The sequence below is a fragment of the Triturus cristatus genome, chromosome 5_1, assembly GCF_964204655.1.
Source record: "Triturus cristatus chromosome 5_1, aTriCri1.1, whole genome shotgun sequence".
NCBI classification, from domain to species: domain Eukaryota; kingdom Metazoa; phylum Chordata; class Amphibia; order Caudata; family Salamandridae; genus Triturus; species Triturus cristatus.
In genome coordinates this window covers 143,448,368-143,469,893 of record NC_140587.1, presented here as the reverse complement: position 1 = coordinate 143,469,893, position 21,526 = coordinate 143,448,368, and the positions used below count along the sequence as shown (strand labels likewise).

General features: G+C 50.1%; 1 protein-coding gene across 1 annotated transcript in view; it reads left to right on the top strand.

Annotated features, from left to right (window-relative positions):
- Positions 1 to 20,612, top strand: part of LOC146830427 (fucolectin-1-like) — a 117,639-nt gene extending 97,027 nt beyond the window's left edge. The window contains exon 5 of the mRNA XM_085604659.1: positions 19,814 to 20,612. Within this exon, the coding sequence (XP_085460785.1) occupies positions 19,814 to 19,988 (175 nt within the window). The 3' untranslated portion in view covers positions 19,989 to 20,612. The remainder of the gene's footprint in view (positions 1 to 19,813) is intronic.
- The last annotated feature ends 914 nt before the right edge of the window (positions 20,613 to 21,526 follow it).

The window sequence follows — 21,526 nt, the reverse complement described above, 5'->3', positions numbered from 1 at the left end:
CATTCGGCCCACAGTGCGGAGAGGTAGCAAAGGAGAGCACTTATCTGCCCGAAGATGAGTGGGAAAGGGAACCGTGCGAACCAGCAGGGAAAGCTGGATAAATTCGCATACAGTAAGGACTCTCCCCCACTGTCGGAGCGGTCTGGGCGCACAGATAAGGTTTCGGAGGAAGCGGGAACGCCCAAAGTGGCACTGGAAGATATCATGGCCGCCCTTAATAATGTGCAGACAACAGTGGGGTCTATTTCTGCAGATGTGACCTTCCTCAGGGCGGACTTCCAGAAAATGTCCGCTAGAGTCACGGAAGTGGAACAAACAACTGCAACTTTGACGAAGGACACTACCTTGCTAATCCAAAAAGTGGCATAGCTGGAGGCTGAAAACAAGCGCATAGCGACGAAACTGGATGACCAGGAAGGGCGGTCCCATCGTAACAACGTTAGAATTACGGGAATTCCTGAGAGTGAACGGGGCCCCGCCATGGACCTTTACGTAGAGGAACTGATAAAAACCAGACTGCAGCCTAGAGGGCTTTCCGCTTTCTTCTCGGTGGAACACAGGGTGCCTGGGGGCAGGCCTAGGGTCGGGGCACCCCCCCCCCCCGACCGGTCCTGGTTCGCATCTTCAAATTCCGCGACAGAGATGCCATTCTTCAAACAGCCCGAGTGGCGCCGCCCCTGCGTGTGCAGAATTCAGTGGTATCCTTTTTCCTGGACTATACGGCGGCGGTCTCGGCGCGTCGGAGGAGTTTCCTAGAGGTCAAGAAGAAATTAAGAGCCCGAGAACTACCTTATTCCATGCTCTTTCCGGCACGGCTACGGGTGGTAGCGGAGGGGAAGACATGGTTCTTCGAGACACCAGAGGAGGCTCACGAATGGCTCGAGGGGTGGCAACAGGTGAAGAGCTCCGGACGCTCGGACAGGCGAAGACGGCATCCTGGAATGGCAGAGGACCTCGATGGCCATGACCGAAGGGAGGAGGAAGCTGGACAGTCACGGGGGGAAGCCGGATAGTGAGATACTACGTGTTTATCCTGTACTGAAGGTGCACAGTATGACTGGAGGCCAGCTGGGGCTAGCAGTGACTGCTCTGCTATGCTAAAATGATTTGTGCATCTGGACTTTGGGACAGGGGATGTAAACGGTCTTCCTCGAACTTCCCGCTCCCTTACACACAAGTAATGATTTGGAGTTTGGGTTCTGAGCACTCTGCTGAGTTGGGGTGGCGGGCAGTTCTGAGTCCATATGGCAGGGAGGCAGGCATGGGGTTGGGGGGTATGGGACTGTTTGAATGTTCTTCTCAAAAGTCTAAGTTAATGTTGGAAATAGTATCTAGACATGCAGTACAGGCACACACTACAGAGCACACGACTTGCGCCGGTGAATCCGCAATGCCACTTACAAGCTACACCAGACATTGTAATGACTGACGCAGCACATGGGGCATCTACCGTGGACCCTTTGACTCCAGTACAGCCTCTCTCCCTGCTCACGTGGAATGTGCATGGCCTGGGAGACACAATAAAACGGGGTCTGGTCCTGCACTGTATCAAGAGGAACGCCCTGGTGTTGGTTTTACTGCAAGAGACCCACCTTACCGGTACCACTAGCAGGGCGATGGATAGATGGGGGTACAAGATGGTGGCGCACTCGGAGTTTTCTTCAGGGTCCAGGGGGTGGGTATAATGGTGCGGAAACAGTCCCCTTTAATAATACATGAAGCCAAAACTGATGGATCAGGGTGGTTCGCAGTCATAGTCACTCAATGGGAAGGGCGACCTCTAAATATAGTCTCCGTTTACATTCCTCCTGCACTGCACGCGACGGCGCTCCCGGAGCTTAGTGGGTTTTTGCTTGACTTACCGGAGGGGGAGCTGCTCCTTGGCGGGGATTTCAACGCCATTATAGATGAAACTGTTGATAGATACCCTGCGCGAGCAGGTGGCATGGGAGTGTCCCGCCTTGGGAGCTTTGTAGAAGCACTTGGGCTCGCGGATCTGTGGAGGCGACATCACCCAACAACGCAACAGTTCACATACCACTCTGGGGTGCACAGTAGTTTAATAAGAATAGATTACTTCCTGGGGTCGGCGGGTAGTCTCAAGAATATAGACAGCATAGAGATCAGACCTAGGGGCATATCTGATCACTCTCCGATACTCCTACAGTACACACACTACCACCTAACAAGACGCTGCATCTACCCGATATACCCCGGCTATCTCCAAGCCCCCGAAATCAGGAAGGCAATCACGAAAGCTATGAGCCTTTACTTTCAGGAAAATGATTCGTCAGTTGACTCCCCGACTGTCCTATCGGAGGCATATAAAACAGTCCTTAGGGGGCAGGCCATCACCTCAATTACAGCGCATAAGCGTGAAAAGCAATTAAAACTGCACTCGATAGAACAGGAGCTGCACACGGCAGAGGCCCAGCATGCCAAAGACCCGACCCCTGAGACATCTCATAACCTACAGATCACGCAGAGACGGTATAGAGAGTACCTTACCGAGCGCACCAAACAGCAGTTGGAAGCCACACGACAAAAGATATATGACATCGGTGATAAAACTGGGAAATTGCTGGCATGGCTAGAGAGAAGGGACAAAGGTGCCAGATGGATAACGCAGCTTAGCTCCGGGGAAGGACAGGTAACAACTGATCCACGCGCGATAGTACAAACACTAGCGCGCCACTTCCAAACAGTCTATTCCTCAGCTTCCTGCATGACAATGGAAGAGGCGCTGGCATATGTGAAAGATCTTGATATGCCCAAACTTACCCCTGAAGCAGTGAGCACACTTGAGGCAGATCTTACAGTAGAAGAGCTACAGGCGGCAATCGAGACACTACAGTCCGGTAAAGCGGTGAGACCGAATGGCATACCTGTCGAACTCTATAAGAGGATGGTCGGGACTAATGCCCCTCATTTGCTCAATATGTTTACTGACAGTCTGCAAGTGGGTGAACTCCTGCCGGATCAACGTACGGCCACCATAGTGGCTATACAGAAGCCGGGTAAACCTGCTGATAGGTGTACCTCCTATCGTCCCATATCATTACTTAATGCGGAGGCTAAGATCCTCGCAAAACTATTGCCGACTAGGCTAACACCGCACTTGCTGGAAATCATACATCCGGATCAGTCTGGTTTTATGCCGGGCAGAAACACGGCGCTCAATTTGAGGCGTTTGCACGGCGCACTGGCTCGGACGGAGTGTCTACAGGAACCGGCGGTGTTGCTGTCATTGGATGCGCAAATGGTGTTCGACATGGTCGAATGGCCCTTCTTATTTGCAGTGCTCCTACATCTGGGTTTTGGGCCAAAATTCTGTGCCTGGGTCAGACTCCTATATACCAAACCAATGGCTCACATTACTGCTAATGGTCATATGTCTGAAGATTTCCCCCTGACGCATGGCACGCGCCAGGGTTGCCCCCTGTCACCGCTGCTCTTTGCCCTGGTGCTGGAGCCTCTAGCGGCGTGGATACGGTGGGAGCCAATGATACGGGGTCTCAAATGGTCGGCTAGTTGGGAGGATCGTGTCTCCCTTTATGCAGACGACGTTTTGTTGTACCTGTCCTCCCCGAGGCGTTCCATACTGACCCTGCTCAATATTTGTACGATTTTCGGAAGGGCATCAGGATACACCACAAATTGGTCCAAATCAGTAATGTATGTACGACTTCCCGCGGACTGCCCACTCCGGATAGTGGAGGGGTCATTTAAATATCTGGGTATATATATCACTGCGGATTCAGTGGACTTCTTCAAACGGAATCTACAACCTCCAGTGGACCGCCTCAAAAGTGATGTGCGTCACTGGGGTACACTGCCGCTGACTCTGTTAGGGAAAGCAGCGCTATTTAAAATGATGGCCCTACCCTGCTTTTTGTATGTACTGGAAAATACACCATATCAGGTACCACCCGCCTACTTCCGCACAATTGCGGCACATGTGTCTGGCCTTATGTGGAGTAACGGACCGGCACGCATCGCATAATTCAAACTGGTACGTGTCTGGTACGACGGAGGGGTAGCGCTCCCAAACATCCAGCTCTACTACTGGGCGGCGCAGCTGAAGGTAATCAACCAGTGGCTTCATGATCCACAGTCGGACCCCGCGTTTAAGGCAGATAGGGACATACTGGGCACGAGAGGTATGCTTTCACCCCTGTACAACAGAAGACTGGCCCCGGCGCTCATCGGTCCTCTGAGGCAAACCGTTGTCATCTGGAATGCAGCTCAGGCCAGGCTGGGGTGGCGCGGGGTTCTGACCCAGCTCACGCCTCTGTGGGATATAAAGCGTTTAGGAAGACTTAGGAACAGTAAGGGCTTTGACAACTGGGACAACATCGGTATCTCTGCGGTGGGCGACATGTGGCAAAATAGTCCCATTCGAACGCCTTCAACAGCAATATGAACTAGCGCCTTCGGAGTTGTTCCGTTACACACAGATTAGGCACGCCTTAATGTCAGTACTACCACCCGGTATTGAAGTTCCGGAGGCGTCGCCCATGGAGGATAGGTTGTTGACAGATTATATGCATAAGAAGGCCACGTCACTCACATACCGCAAACTAGTAAACAATCTGCCGGACCCAACGGGACCCCTGTGAGAGAAATGGTCCTGTGATGTAGGCGAGTTTGACGATTCGGAATGGCAGGAGGCTTGGCTTCGCTGCGGGAGGTGGGCATACCCTCGAGACTCAGGTTGGTACAGCTCCGAATTCTACACCGATCATACTACACCAGACACACTCTACACAGGATAGGCAGAGTAGCACATCCGTTCTGTCTACGTGGCTGCGGGGAGGAGGGTACCTTCTTTCACACAATATGGGAATGTCCCACAATCAGAGAATATTGGAGGCGGGTGATGAGGACAATGTCACAGTCTGAGGGAGTGTCATTAGTGCCGGAGCCCATACGCTGTCTGCTGAATATATGGGATCCCAATGACCTCACTCGTCAGGCTCTGAGTTGGGCTACGCTGTGGATAATGGTAGCTAAACGAAACATAGCCCAAAGATGGGGGACGGTGGAGGCGCCAACGTGGGTCGCATGGGGAAGGGACATGGATGCTGCCATCCTAGCTGAACGAACGGTGTTTACTAGGCGGGGTCGCCCTCGTAAATGGAGTAAAATATGGGGGGCATGGAATAAATTCAGGGGAGGCATATGCGATCCACCACGAGAGCAGGATGATGGAACCTTGGACACAGACTGATATGGGAGACCACGGGGAAGACATATGGAGCTGTGCTGACAGAGATGTTATACTGCAAAGAGGTGATTTTAAGGTGTTGCTTGTGATATCGTGTGATGTACTGTTCTATGCTGATGGAAAATTGTATGCACAACTTTTATGTTGTACTGCTGCAAAGAAAATATAATTCTTTATAAAAAAAAATTTTTTTAAATGCCATTTCTAAAATAGTGATAATAAATCTGCGAACACCACTTGCCAGCATTTATTACCACTAATCCAAACATACCAAACTTTACCACTTTACTCCTCTCGGGTCAGGAATTACCACTGGAGCACATAACAGGGAATGCCCAATGCATTCCTATAAGAGGGCAGCCTCACAGTAGTGAGAAACCAAAATGGCTGTTTGTCACTACCAGGACATGCCACACAGTTAAGGCACATGTCCTACCTTTTACCTACAATGCACCCTGCCCATAGGGCTTGCTAGGACATACCTTAGGGGTGACTGATATGTAGTAAAAGGGGGGTCATAAACGTGGCACCTATTTTACGTGCCATGTCACATTGGCAGTAAACTGCGTGTGCAAGCCCTGCAATAGCAGAGGCCTGAGACAGGTTTGAAAGGCTACCTTTGTGGGTGGCGCAATCAGTGTTGCAAGCCCACCAGTCGCATTTAATTTACTGGCCCTGGGTATCTGGGATACCGCTTTACACAAGGGACTGACAGGTAAATTAAATTATCCAAACAGGTCTAGACCAATCTTACCACGTTTTACCATAGAGAGCACATGCACTTTACACTGGACAGCAGTGATAAAGTGTCCAGAGTCCTAAAACCACCAGAAAAAATACTAGGAGGAAGAAAAGGGCCAAGTCCAACACACATCATATGACCAAAATTGCGAGTAGGTGCTGTCTTAAAGTAGTAACATAATCTTCAACAGACTCCTCAGGTTATTACGCCTGCATACCAAAATAGTATCGCTCTAAGATTATAGACAGTTTGGGTCAATAATATCTGTCCAACTTATTTATATATAACTTAAACTTATTTACACTGGATGCTGCATCACTTCCTTCCTCATCAAATAAATCAGGTAAGTGTTAAAACACCTCCTGCCCTTCCGATCCCAAACAATGCAGAAGTAAGGAGACTTTCTTTTCCACTAACAAATTCATACGACAAACGTTTAAACCATTATTAAACACCTTTTTCCACTTTTACCATTTCAACAATGGTTCACCTGGAACAGGCAGAAAAAATGGAGGAGGAAAAATATTCTGCATGGTGAAATAATGCAAGACAAAACAATACTAACGCAACACTCCACAATAGACACTGATAACTATTTTCTCCGGTATTCGATCTGATACTCGAGTTCTCCACTGCAGTGCAGGACCTGTGGAAAGAAAATGTTAAAGAAATGCAAACCAAAACGTAGCTGCGATTCCATAGTATAACACCTTAGTGGTAGCCTCTATGAAGTGCTGTCCAAAACGCGAGGAGGAAACAAAGTCAATCTTTATAAAAAATAGACTCCTTAAAAGCCAAACCTGTTGATAAACAGAATCCATAAAAACGTTTAATATTCTTCCTGAATGTCCATGGCTGAAGACAATGACGTCACTATGCCTCTGCAATGCGTGAAACTGCGCTTGGAGAACACTTAATCCAGCCAGACAAGGCTTCAAGTGGGATTAAAAAACTGGAGGGTCTCTGAAAGGGGCATGGCCGATGTAATTAAGGGCGTGGCTTAAAAGCACGTAAACTGAAAATCTATGCTCAGTTTAGTGGGCCGCCTGACTAGTAGTTTGCTACTTCTGTCATTACATCCAGATCTATACTACACAAGTAACATTACACTTACAAGCCAGCACTACAGGCTTTGTCATTGGTTGTTAGTTGCATAAGATAAATAAGCAATAACCATGCCTTTGAGTATAGCATATTGAAAAGGCTTCAGTTCTGAAATGAGGAGACTGTGAAAGAACTACAAGGAGTCTCTTTGAAGTTACATCAAAGGCAGTAGAGGGTGGTACTGCTGCAGAGGTAAGATTTATTTTTTTCATGGCGAGGGCAAAAAGGTAGAGCCCAATAGAGACCCGTCTCGGCACCTGCTTTAAAGAACTATCGGCAAGAACCGGCCCACTTTTAAGCCCTGCAGCCAGAGAAGAAAGAGTATGCGGCACCAGCACACAGAGACCAATGAGGAGCGCGTGACAGCAGCGCTCAGCGACAAGGGGGGAGGAGGGAGCACAAGTCAGGACCCGCACTCTGTGAGGAATACAGATCATGCAGCACCATAACTCTGTGAAGATTGCAGGGCGCGCGGCACCAACGCTCCCAAAGTGAAGGCGGCAGCAGCGCGTGGCACCGAGATGAGAGGCGGATAGCCTAAGGTGACCAGACGTCCCGGTTTTCTCCGGACGGTCCTTGTTTTTGGAGAAGTGTCCCCACACTTTTCTCCAAATTAGTGAAATGTCCCGGTTTTTGAGCAGTGTCCGGGTTAAAAATAGAAATGTCCCGGTTTTTTATAGTGTTTAGGTTGAGCATGCGCAATAGTGTAAAATAGAAGTGCGCATGCTCTCTTTGCACTGCTTAAGGCATGACGTCACTTAGGTGAGCGTTGTAGCACCTTTGGAGAAGCATTTTCTCTTGGGATTTTCCTTCTCTTTGTACACGCAGCGCCACCTACGTCATCATCGTGCCAGCCATCGGCACAACAGCTGGTTAGGACCACCTGTGACCAGCGCGACCCTGCTTTTACCGCCTGCAGTAAGATTCAACCAGCAACCAGTGTTACCCTGCTCTGCCTTAAAGCGAACGAGGGACTGCAACAGAATCCAGCAGCAGCGAAAAATGAACCTAACCTTTGTGACGCTGCCCCAGCCCTACCAGCACCGTCAGGACCCTGCCTCCGCATCAGAGCTGCCTCAGCCAGGATCCTTTTGAAGCCACACAGGACTTGACCTCCCAGCCTGCAAGGCCGCAACGGGAGTATTTTAATGACCGTTTTTAGGTCAAGCCTTTGTAACCTTGTAACTGCCGGGGCTTTTATTAGGCAGCAGCTTCAGACGACATACTTCTTTTTTAGCCTGCCTAACAGGCAGCACACAACTGTGTAAATATGAAGGGAATGTGCTTTAAAGGACAAAACTTCTGGCTCCAGTCGCACTGCCAATGCTTAATTTATAACTTTGCAACTGCCGGGGCTTTTACTAGGCAGCAGCTTCAGACAGCATACTTCTTTTTTACCCTGCCTAACAGGCAGCACACAACTTGTGTTAATGGGAAGTGAATGTGCTTTCAAGGACAAATCTAACAGTACGAGTATCGGAAACCAGGTTCCATTCTCACATGCTGCTCAATAGGGTGTGATTTTGGGCAAAGTATTTAATTTCCATACACGCAGTAAAAATACAGGTGTCCTGGACTGCAGATAAAGTATTTCTGTTGATTATTAGGTGCTGCTGTTGAGCACCAGAAACCACCAGCTCATATTTAGCACTGCACTTTCCCTGTGTTTAAAACACCATTACATAATATAAAGCACGGTAGCCTTCATTCAATATTGGTTTCACTATTGAAACACGGTGCACAACCCGTGTAAATATGAAGGGAATGTTACTGTAAAGGACAAAACTTCCGGCTCCAGTCGCATTCCCAATGCTTAATTTGTAACCTTACAACTGCCGGGGCTTTTATTAGGCAGCAGCTTCAGACAACATACTTCTTTTTTAGCCTGCCTAACAGGCAGCACACAACCCGTATGAAAACATACTTGGAATTTCAAGGTAAGGATGGTCACCAACTTTAGCAAATGTTGAGGCAAAGTCTGTTTAAATGGAATTAATGGTTACTGCCAATAAAAGACCTCTGATTTGTCGTCTGTAATGCTTCATCACGGTCTGTGGAGGGAGCTGTCATTGTAGTCCTTTTTCTATGGCTATGACAGCTATCAAATAGTCCTACTTTTATTTCGATGGTTACTGCAAACTTCTATGTCTATGACCTGTTCCCGTTTTTTGTTTTGAGAATCCGGTCACCCTAGGACAGCCCCAGCACGATATAAAGAGGCTGGGAGGCGTGAGCGGCACTAGCAGTGAATCTCCCAAAACTCCAGGGAGTGTAACAGTAAGCTCTCGAGGCAGGCTCAGTGCCGATTGCCGAATCTTCAACTGGCTCCAGTAATTGCTCCAAATGTATGATTTAGGGTTGAGGGAACCAGATTTAGGTTCGGAGAGATTACATGGCAATTTCCGCGATAAACACAAACAGGAGATAGTAAACCCATCGTGACTGTGTCTAGAGCGAGCAGTCATCGATCAAATTTTAATTCCATAGTTTGAGTTGAAGACGTCCTAGGGTTTCCAGAAGTTAGTATGTTCTTCTGGCGTCGTCAAATTGTAGTATCCAGTAATGACACACAAAATTAATTATGTTCTTGGATTTGAGTTTACCACCCAGGACAACTTCATCCTGTCTACTTTTATGCATCACGTACAGTTCACATGCAGGAGGCTACTTTGCCTCCGTGCATCTTCAGTCATGAAATCAGCCCCCCTCTCCTAGCTGCTGAAGACCATGAGTAGTATCCAGTAATAGCAGGCAAAATAAAGGAGTAAATTGTGCTCTTTATTCTGGAAAAGGACCCCTGGCTCCTGCCATCTCCTCACAAGTCCAGCACTAACTGTCCCCTCACAGAATTCTAGAACCACGCGTTAGGTAACGGATTACAGTTCATGGAATGTGCTCGCAGAACCAATGCCACACCATGACATATTCCTTGTTGTCCCTCCCCTTCGGCTCTGCCGCCGCTCCAGCAACAAAAAATACCGCTATGGCGCAGCCACCGCTGGCCGCGCCATAGCGCTTTTTTTTCACTTCAGCCATGTTTAGGTTTAATTGTACTGTGCTCAGTTTACCATCATGTGGTTTGTGACAGAGACAAACCGTATTTTTACGCGGCCCGTGCAGATGCGCAGCAAGAATACAACCTCTTTATGTGGAATAAATGTGAAAAAGCAGCCAAAGTGATATCTTGAGTGTAATGTGTGCATTTATGTAAATGTGCTGTGTTTGGAAGGTTTCATCCTGAGGTGCAATCGCTTGGTTATGGTACTCGCTGGCTGCTCTGCCTGTGTTTATTCATCAATCAATCAGGATTTGTATAGCGCGGCTGCTTCACCTTTGAGGGTCTCGAAGCACTGTTGGTTGATATATTTCCAGTTGCATGGGCATAAACATGGCTGGCTCACAGTAGCACTCTGCTGATGATTTTGTGTTATATTTAAAGGTAATTGATGGTCTCAAGCCTGTCCAGACTTGGTGTAGTTTCCAAGCAGTGGCTCCCACACATTGGGCCTGATTACGATGTCGGTCGGAAAGGTTCCGAACCGCATTCGGATTCTCCTAAACCGTGTCGGAACCAATGTTTTCGTCAGAAACATTTCCGACCGACCGATGACGATGCAAAGGTAACCGTTCGGTCATTCCGAATGGGTTCCGACTAACAATTGGAAACTCCGAGTCGTTCAAAGACAAATCATACAGCTCTACGGACCGCGTTCCTGACCGACGTATTACGATGTCTGATTCGGACAGGCTTTCCTACTCAGACCGTCCGACACGAAAAAGCTGTCGGAAACTGACTTTGGTGGCTCCTAGCAGGCCCCCCTTCTTCCTGAGGCCTCCTGTTGGGGTCCGTGGGGGTACCCAAGGGACCCCCAAGTAGAACCATGCACAGTGTGACAGGTACCATGAGGTGCCCACCACAGGGTGCAAGGTTTTCCGCAACCTCTCTTTTTCTCAATGGGAGCCTGTGTTGTCGGTCGGAACACAGGCTCCCATTGACGTCAATGGGAGACTTTCTGAACAGTGTTCGGAAGCATCATAATCAATAGGTAGGAACCTCTGACCGCGAACCGGTCACAACCAAATCCGACAAGGAGTCGGTCGGTTTAGTTTCCGACTGGCATCGTATTTAGGCCCATTGTCTTCATCTCACACCACACATCCCACTGCAAGCTATTTATTTACCATGTGTATTTATTGCGTCACTTGCTACATTTACAGAGCACCAGGGGTCTCTTGTTAGTAGAGCAGAACACAAACTCGTCCTGTCTGCTGTTCTCACTTAACAATTGTGAAATTATTTATTTTATTTCATGCCTAATTGTTCAGCAATGCTGGTGATAATTTATCATTGGTTATCGAGTTCTCCTTGTGAATACACCTATGTACAGTGCTACTGTTTCATTAGTCGTCGCTTTCATTATTTCAAAGTGTTAGCGCATCAATTATTAGGTTTGAGGGCTCTTCAGACAAGACAGATTAGGCCATCTTGTGTCACCTCTTTGGAGCACTGAAGGCAGACCTGCAAATAACTTCATGCCAGGCAGCTGTAATTGTGAGTCTTTAACAATACATGTTTTTGGTTGCACTCTGGGGGCCGGGTGGTCTAGATCTTTGTATTACCTCTCTCTGGAACATTCTGAGTATTGAACCAGCATTGAGTTATGAGTATTGAACCAGTTCTCCGGCCCATGTAGTCGGTCTTCTGGTTGCAACTCCAGCAGAATCCATTGAGTCACTTCCACAAGATCCCACAGACTGTCAGCTGGCAATGAGGAGTCAAACTAACACCTAGCTAAAAAGTCTTGCTCATTCACCAACACTGCACATTTCCCGAGTGGTATTCACCATTTGAATTATTCAGAATGCTGTGTCAATGCAATTTATATGCCTCAAATATAGTAATATTTCCTGAAATAAGTCCTTAGTGAATTCTTGTCTTGCGTATACGGTTTACTCTCATGACCATTTTAGAGCACTGAGTTGCTAAAAAAGGGCTTTTGTGTAGATAGTTTGAGGGAAATTAGAATCCACCTGAGTGCAAACTATACCAGTTACCAGGATGTGGCGTAACGGCCAGACCTGTTGACTTTGGAGCTGGGGAAGCAAGTTGGAGTATCAGAGTCTGCTCAACATCCTGTGATCCTGGGCAAATCACTTAGGGGCACATGCATCAACAATGCCATTTGCCGAGGAGGAGCCTAGCGCGCAACCAAGATGGCCGCGTAGGTGCGAGGCTCCCGAGGACCTCCGCGACCTCCTATGACTATCCTGAACATATCCTGTCCCAGATGAGGGGACTGTGTTGGTGAGCCCGAGCTGAGGTGGCGCCCGTTTTCCGCTTCCAAATCGGACCTCGGACACCGACTTTAGCACCGATTGAGGTTTGCGGCCTACTCCTAGCCGAACCCCGGATTTGCGTTGTGGGGCGATCCAGTGACGAAGTGAATAACAGCGGCGGATAGGGCTTGGTGGCTCGCGTAACCCACGCTTTCACTTTCGCTTTCGCACCCTCCTTGCTGTCTATGCGAGGTTGGGTCGCGGGGCCTTGTGTGTTGGTGTGGCCTCGCTGGGGGGCCCTGCCTGCCCGCCGGCTGTGATCCGCCCCGCAGATCTGGGGTGGCACCTCCCCGGAGCCAGTGGACCGGCTTGCCCGCCCTTCACGACGTGGCTGGTGCGATCGGGAGACTGGGACCATGGCCACGAAACAAGATGGCGATCGGGCAAAGGTAAAATCGACCCGGCGTGGCGCAGCCCATCAGTCCAACAGCATGGATCGCTATACCCTCCAGAAGGGATCTCCTGAGGTGCCACGCAGGTCCCCTGAGGGCCCTACTGATGCCCCCGATCTGCCCACGGATCTGACTCTGCGGGATGTCATTGGCGCCATCGCCGAGATGAAGGCCTCTGTGGGCCAGCGTTTTGACACACTGGCGCAGAAGATCGACTCGGTCCTCGTAGATGTTGGCCTGATAAGGGCCGATCTCTCCAAGACCAACGACCGAGTCGATTCTTTGGCCCACACCGCGTCGGGCCTTACGACAGATGTGGCGGCCCTGCAGGCGGAGGTGCGCCGGCTTGCTCGGGCGAGTGCGCTGATGGATCGTCGCTTGGAGGACTCCGAGAGTCGGGCCCGGAGGAACAACATCCGTATCATCGGGGTGCCTGAGGGACGTGAGGAAGCGGCGGCGGACCTTTTCGTGGAAGACTTGATTGTTACCCATCTCCAGCCACGGGGGCTGAGTAAATTCTTTGCTGTGGAGAGGGCCCACAGGGTTCCCGGGGGAAGGCCTAAGGTCGGAGCCGCTCCGAGACCTCTCATCGCCCGGATTTTTAATTTTCGGGACAGAGACGCTATCCTGCAATCCTCCAGACTACAGGGACCGATTAGACTTGACAATATGGACATTAATTTCTATCCTGATTTCACCCCTGCGGTCCAGAAGCAGAGACTGAGCTTCCTTGGTGTCAAGCGCCGTCTTCGGGACCTAAATCTCAAATACGCCATGCTTTTCCCAGCTAAGCTGCGAGTGGAGGTGGAAGGTCGCACACACTTTTTTGATCGTCCCGAAGCGGCCGGGGACTGGCTGGATACTCTGTCTGGAGATCGGGATCGGGGTGGAGGGGGGGGAGCGGCCGGGGGAGAGGGCTCGCCGGATCCAGACTGAGGGACTAATATTAGGCCTCGCTCGGGACAAAAATGATGTCACTTCTGACTATATGTCGGATTGCTTAAGTTCCCCTCCTATGGAGGTTCTGTGGGGTCTCTTGGGGGTTCTCCCTCCTCCTCTGGGGGTCTAGTTAGTTTAACTATCTATGGGGCGACAGGCACACTGCACGTTGGGGGGGCTGTCTGGGCTCATGCAGGGGTGCAGGGAGGGGGGAGTTTTGTTGGGGTGGGTGGGCAGGGATGGGGTGTTGTTCGTTATTATCACAAGGCAACCCTTTTTTTGTGTTGGTTCTACTGTGCTCTCGGGGGGACGAATGATGGTTTCTGTGTATGATGGGGGGTAGGGAATTAACTTTGTTGTCTTGGAACGTCAATGGACTGGGGGACAGGATCAAACGAGGTGTGGTCCTACAGTATCTGAAGCGACTCTCGCCTGATGTGGTCTTCCTGCAGGAGACACACCTTATTGGCAATTCCTTCTGCGCCATGAATCGGCGTGGCTACCGCCTCGTGGCCCACTCGGGCTTCACGTCAGGCTCGAGGGGTGTGGGTATCATGGTAAAGAACTCGCTCCCGTTAGAAATTGATGAGGTGCTCCACGATGACAGGGGACGTTACACTGTCTTGGTGGGTAGAATGGAGGGCAAAGTGGTTGTCTTTGTGTCAGTGTACGTCCCACCGGGGTTGCAGTCGACCACCTTTGCAGATCTGGGGCGCCTCCTCCTTGGCCTTCCGGGGGGGCTTCTGGTGGTGGGGGGATTTCAACGCGGTGGTTTCTGGGAATGTGGATCGTCACCCCCCTATGGACCTCCCCCGGGCACAGGCGTGGCTATCCGGCCTCTTGGATACACTGGGATTGGTGGACTGCTGGCGCTTAAAACATCCCACGCAGCTGCAATACACTTTCCACTCGGGGGCCCATGGTAGTCTCTCACGGCTTGATTATGTCCTTGTCCCGGCGGCCCATGTCGGGAGGGTGCGGGAGGTGCGCCATTTGGCGCGGGGTATCTCGGACCACTCCCCGCTATTGTTGCATTTTGATGTCTTTCCGAGGGCTGAGAGCAGGGTGGTCCCAATCAATTCCTGGTACCTGCGCGACCCCACCATTCGCGCTGACTTGATTAAATCCCTCCAGCGCTATTTTGAGGAGAATGTGGGGTCAGTGCCTTCAGCTATCCCCCTGTGGGAGGCCTTCAAAACAGTACTTAGAGGGGAGGCCCTATCCCTTATTTCCCACGCCCGGAGGCGCGAGCGGGAGGAGGTGACCCGGGTGGAGGCTGAAATAGCTGAGCTGGAGGGTAATCTAGAAGATGGGGTGACGGATGCTGCACTACATGTCCTCCAGCTCAAACAGGCGGCTTATAGGGCCCTCGTTACGGAGGCGGCCAGGGGCCTTAGTAGAGAGCAACAGGGGCGACTGTATGATGTGGGTGATAAGGCTGGTAAACTGATAGCGTGGTTGGATAAAAAGGAGAGAGCGAATCGTGTGGTCCCGCTGATTGAGAAAACGAATGGTGTGTGTGTAACTGAGCCAGAAGAAATTGTCTCCTGTTTCGCGGAGTATTTCCGCGAGGTGTATTCCCCTGTCTCTTCTTGCTCGGAAGAGGATTCCCGTGCCCTGCTCAGGGATATCGCGCTGCCTTCCCTGTCCGGGGAGGACAGGGTGTCGCTGGACGCGCTCCCACCTCCGACGAAATCGCCCTCGCCATACGCTCGGTCGCTTCTGGCAAGGCCATGGGCCCGAACGGTATCCCTATCGAGCTGTATAAGTTGCGACCGGATACATTGGCGCCTCACCTCCGCGCAATGTTCCTCGCGGCCCACTCGCTGGGCTCCCTCCCGCCTGACCAGCGTCTGGCTACAATCGTGGTGATCCACAAGGAAGGGAGACCTCGGGATCGGGTTACTTCTTATCGGCCTATCTCATTACTGAATGCGGAGCCCAAAATTCTCGCTAAGGTACTCGCCAATCGGCTGGTCGGTGTGGTGGGAGATCTGGTTCATCAGGACCAGTCTGGCTTTATTCCCCATCGCAATACGGCCCTTAATCTGCGGCGTTTGCATGGGGTGCTTGCGCGCGTCCCATTTATACGGGAACCGGCCATTTTGGCGTCCTTAGACGCCACCATGGCGTTTGACACGCTTGAGTGGCCATACATCTGGGCGATGCTTGCGAAGTTCGGATTTGGCCCAGGATTCATCAGTTGGGTCAAACTGTTGTATGCGGGCCCATTGGCCCAGGTGGTCGTGAACGGAAGAGTATCGGCCCCGTTTGAGCTGGGCCGGGGCACGCGGCAGGGCTGTCCCTTGTCGCCGCTTCTTTTTGCGCTTGCCTTGGAGCCCCTGGCGGAGTGGCTGCGGTGGGAGCCTTCCATCCGTGGTCTCCGTTGGACCCCCGAGTATGAGGACCGTGTATCCCTATACGCTGATGGCATCCTTCTGTACCTAGCCTCCCCACGTAAATCACTTATAGTGCTAGTTGATGTTTTACACTCGTTTGGTCGTAACTCCGGTCTCGTCATCAACTGGGCTAAATCGTGTGTGTATGTTCTCTCTGGGGAGGCTCCTATTCTCCCGCGGGGCTGTCCGATCCAGATCGCCCCGCAGGGATTTCGGTACCTGGGTGTCTTCATTACTCTGGACCCGGAGGCCCGGTATGAACGGAATCTGCTTCCCCCCCTCCAGCGTCTGCGGGTAGATGTCGCACGCTGGCGGCGCCTGCCGCTTTCGCCGCTCGGCCGGGCGGCATTGTTCAAGATGATGTCTCTGCCGCGTTTTCTGTACGCTTTGCAGAACACTATGGACTTGGTCCCGGCGCGCTACTTCCGTGAGGTGGAGAGTCTGCAACGCCGCCTGTTCTGGGACGGGAGGCCGCGCATTGCTCTGGCTAAGCTGACGCTCCCATGGTTTGACGGGGGGATTGCCCTCCCGGATATTAAACGGTACTATTGGGCCTCCCAGCTCGCTGCCATTAACCATGGCCTCTACGGGCCCGCCTTAAACCCGGCATTTGAAATGGACAAGATGCTCCTGCCAGGTGGCGACTACAATCGAGCGCTCTACTCTAGCGCGCCCGACGCTCGTCTGACGGGCCCCACGCGTGTTATGGTGCAAGTCTGGCACGCGGCCAATGCAGCTATGGGGTGGAAGGACCGTTTGACCCGGGCATCACCTCTATACGCGTTGAGCGGTTAGGTTCCCTGTGGACCTCTAAGGGCTTCGAGAAGTGGGACATAATAGGTATCAGTAAAGTGGGGGATCTTTGGACGAGGGGAGGATTTAAAACGTTCGATATGCTGCAGACGGAATTTCAGTTGCAGGGCAGTGAATACTTTCGGTATTTGCAGGTCCGTCATGCGCTGGGCTCCGTCTTCTCGGACGCTGCCTCCATCCCGGAATATTCCCCCCTGGAGGATAGAATGCTGGATGGGCACGTCCCGGACAGCACGATCTCACTTATATACAAAAAGCTCATAAACGACCGCTCGGGCCTGTTGACTGCCCTTCGTGCGGCTTGGGTTGCCGACGGTCTGGAGTTGGACGACGAGGACTGGACCTCCGCGGTCGCCTCCCCGAAGGATGTGGCCATACCGGCTCGCCTTCGCTTCGTCCAGCTCAAGATACTCCACCGGGTCTACATGACGGGGCCAAAGCTTCTGCGTATGGGCTATGCTGGAGATGGGTTGTGTAAGCGTGGGTGTGGTGCTTTGGGGACCTTTATGCATATTTTGTGGGAGTGCCCAGAGGTAGAGGGGTTCTGGCGTGATGTACATGAGGTGCTGCGACTGGTTACGCATGTGGCGCTGTTGCCTGAAGCGAGGAGATGCCTGTTGAATGTGTGGGAACCGACTGATTACTCGGCGCCGCAGACGTGGTGGGTGACTCTGGGATATATGATAGCCAAGCGTGATATTGCTCAACTGTGGGGATCCCAGAGGCCCCCGACGGTCTCGGCCTGGAAAGAACACATGGACTGGTGCATGTTTCGCGAAAAGGTGGTGTATGTGGCGAGGGGTAAGCCTGGGACATGGGTGAAAGTATGGGGCCCCTGGAACGCCTACCGAGGGGGTATCTGCGCACCACCGCTGCTGCCTGATGCCTCGCCAGCCCCATCCCCTTAGCCGACTCATTCCCCCGCTGCCGGGCATTGGGTTCCCCCAGTCCTCGCTCTGTTCTCTTCCCCCTCCTCACACTTCTGTGTATAGTTGGGATCCCCCCTCTTGGGGAGCACGTGCTGCTATTTTCATTGTGGGTTGCCTTGTGGGTGTGGTTTTAATTTTTGTTGTTCTTAAATTAAAATGAAACCGCATAATGGGGCCTGGATGATGTGGCTTTTGACATTGTTACCTACTGTGAAATGCTCCTCCTGTAACGCCACGTGTTCCATAAATGTATGTCGTATGTTCCCACTATTGCTAGCGGCCGGCCGGAAGGTTGTGGGCCCATACTTGTATACTTTTAAGACTTGTAATAAACGGTTTCAAAAAAAAAAAAAAAAAAAAACAATGCCATTTGCGATTCCTTATTAGCGAAAAATAAGGAATCGCTAATAAGGAATAGCAAAAGGCTATGCATGTAGGAATCGCTATTCAAATAGCGATTCCTTAACTTTCCTTAATTGCTACTAGCAAATTGCGAGTAGCAATTAAGGAATGCCATCCCAATCATTCCTATGGGCCTCCAGGCCCATAGGAATGAATTGGAGATTGCATGAGCAAATAGCGAGAACCAGTAGGTTCTCGCAAATTGCTCATGCAATTTCAAGGGTGCAAGGGTGTCAAAATGACACCCTATTGCACCCCTGAAATTGATATGTGCACATATGTTGCACACACACACATGCTCTAAGGGCATGTGTGTGCGCAACATGAAACTTTGAAAAATGCACAAAAGTGCATTTTTCAAACTTTTAGCAAATTACCATGCAGTTCATCTTCATGGTAATTTGCTCCCCATATTAGCGAATTCGCTAATTTTTTAACTTTCATGCATTGCATTTAAGGAATCCCAAATTGAGATTCCTTAAATTAAGGAATCTCAATTTGGGATTCCTTAAATGCTATCGCTATTTAAGGAATCGCTATTTAAGGATTCCTTAAATAGCGATTTTTGCTTTTGGGTTGATGCATTGGGATTGGGTATTTTTAACTCAATACCGGGAGCTATTAGCGAATCGGTATTTTACCGACTGGATTTTGGCTTGATGCATGAGGCTGTTAATCTCTTAGTTAGCCTTTGGCTACCTTCACTGTAAGTGATACAATCTGACTTTTAAGAAGGAGCCCATCCACACACAGTAGTTCCCTTCAATGCCAATTAGTACCATAACAATGTGCAGTCTTTGAAAGCAAAAATAAACATGTGACTTTTGCAGCTCCTCCAACAATAAAGCCAGTCCACTCTACACCGCTCCACTTTGTGCCACTTCTCTCCATTCTGCGCCACCCCATTCCACAGAATGCCACTTTACGCCACTCCCTCTCCACACAATGTGTCTCACCACACTACACCACTCTACTCTCTGCAACTCCACTCTACTCTAGGCCACTTTACTCTTCTCCACCCTGTGATACTCTATTCTATCCCGCTCCACTCTACGTTACTTTATGGTTTGCCACCCCAGTCCACTCCACTCTACTCTCTCCTATGCCACTGTACACCATGTCACTAACTTTTAGCCATGCTGAACAGCAGCCACACTGCTGTACAAGGCTAAACGACAGTGGGAAAGACAATCTCTCACGTTGGCAAGACCTATTGACTTTGCCAATGCTTGTTTCTTATGTGGGTGCTTGGTGAAAGGTGCTTGAGACGGTGGCTGGTGATTCATCATTCTTTCTGCCATCATTTGTCACATAGCTTACTATGAGTATATGGTGGCTTTTTCTCATTAGGCAGCTGTCCCAAAATGCAACTTCAAACCTTTTGGTGGACAAGTGCTTTAGAAGTTTTACCACCATAACATAACACCATCTTTGATTTCAGGTCAGATATCCTATGCAAAACAATAGACAAAGCTGGCGTCAGTGGTCCTGCCTAATCCCGGCCTTTTGATTTGTGTTTTGATCTATAGGTGCGGTACCATCACTGACCTCTCTCTCGGATTCGTCTCCACTCTCTGCTGCAAAGGGATGGTGGGCCGCTATGTGACTGTCATCATCCCGGGTAGAGCGGAATGGCTCTGTCTGTGTGGAGTGGCTGTTTACGGTGTTGTGCCCAAGAAGCCAGATCCCAATGTATGCTGGTAGCTCAAGGATGTCTTCTATTTCCATTACTCTGATACGTTTCCTTCCATAGAGACGCTACATTATGCCTTCACCTTTAGTAATTCGGATAATTTGTTCTCACCTCCTGCAAACCAGGATGTTCTTAGACTGAAGGCTCTGCTGCAGAGCCCACATGAAACGTTGATAGCGTTGGCATTGGATGACTCTGCGGAGGATGACAAAATTATGGGAAAACTGTTTATTGCCCATAGATCCTTTCAAGAGGAAGTAACATTTGTTACAGAGCTTTACAAAATGTCAAATAATGTTTGTTAGCAAAAAATCTGAATGTGGCTTGTAAATTCTAATGCAATGCACCGATAAGTTCATTCCATGGAGCGCACGAGGAGGCCTTGGTTCTGCCCTTTCTACATCACCATGAGCAGTGTCAGACGTGTGTGGATGTTGCTCGGATATGATTTTACCTTAAATAAATGAAAAGACAAGAGGCGTTTGGCAAAACAGGAGCAAGTTGGTTTAATTAAACGCAGCGGCCGGAGAGTCTCGACAGAGTGCGTCTGAGGAAAGTCTCACTTTGTACAAGTTTTGGCTGACAATATATACATCACATAAGGTACAATAAAACAATTCTGCATTCTTGAAAAAGCATCTCAGTCGTAAATTAACATGTTTGGGCATCTGATAAGGGCACAGATGGCTCTCGACCCCAGGGAGAGCTAGTGTGGGCCAGTGTGTATGTGTCCAGATGTCCGGTGTGGGAGTGCGTGACTACTACTTGGGGTGTACATGTCGTGTCCTGATTGGTTGAGTGTTGCTACCTACATGTGGCATCTAGCTTTTTGGTATTTTTGGGGAAAGCATGCCTTTGGCCAAATCTGTTTTATTGAGGCCAATTTTCTCGGACCTGTTTGTGGTGCGACTATCTGTGAGATCGATCAGAGTTTTCCCAGGGTGCAGGTTTGGCTGTGGGCTAAGTGAGACCCCACCTGTGATCTCTCACTCGATAGGCTTTTGTCGGGGTTGTCGGACCTGTCTTACCCAGTATCTCTAACTCTGGGTTGTTGGGGGGGCGGGTGAATCCGACAGCAGCGATACAAGTTGATTAGAACTTCTGAAAATAATGAGTCAGTCTTTGGTGTCAGTTATACTGACTTTCTCCACATCGCGCATTCAGTTGTCACAGCGTACATCAACTGTCTTTACTGATATTGACATAGTTATGCGTGCCTAGATCACGGCGTACATCGACATTGGTTTTACTGGTAACATTGTTATGCGTGACTGGATCACGGCGTACATTGACATTGGTTTTACTGGTAACATTGTTATGCGTGACTGGATCACGGCGTACATTGACATTGGTTTTACTGGTAACATTGTTATGCGTGACTGGATTATGGCATACATTGACATTGTTACTGCCGGGATCAACACTGTTGTACGGACATAAAATATGGCATACATCGATATTGCATTTATGGGTATTGACACTGTTATGCGGGCACAGGTTATGGCATATGTTGACTTTGCATTTACTGGTTTTGCCATTGTGATGCCTG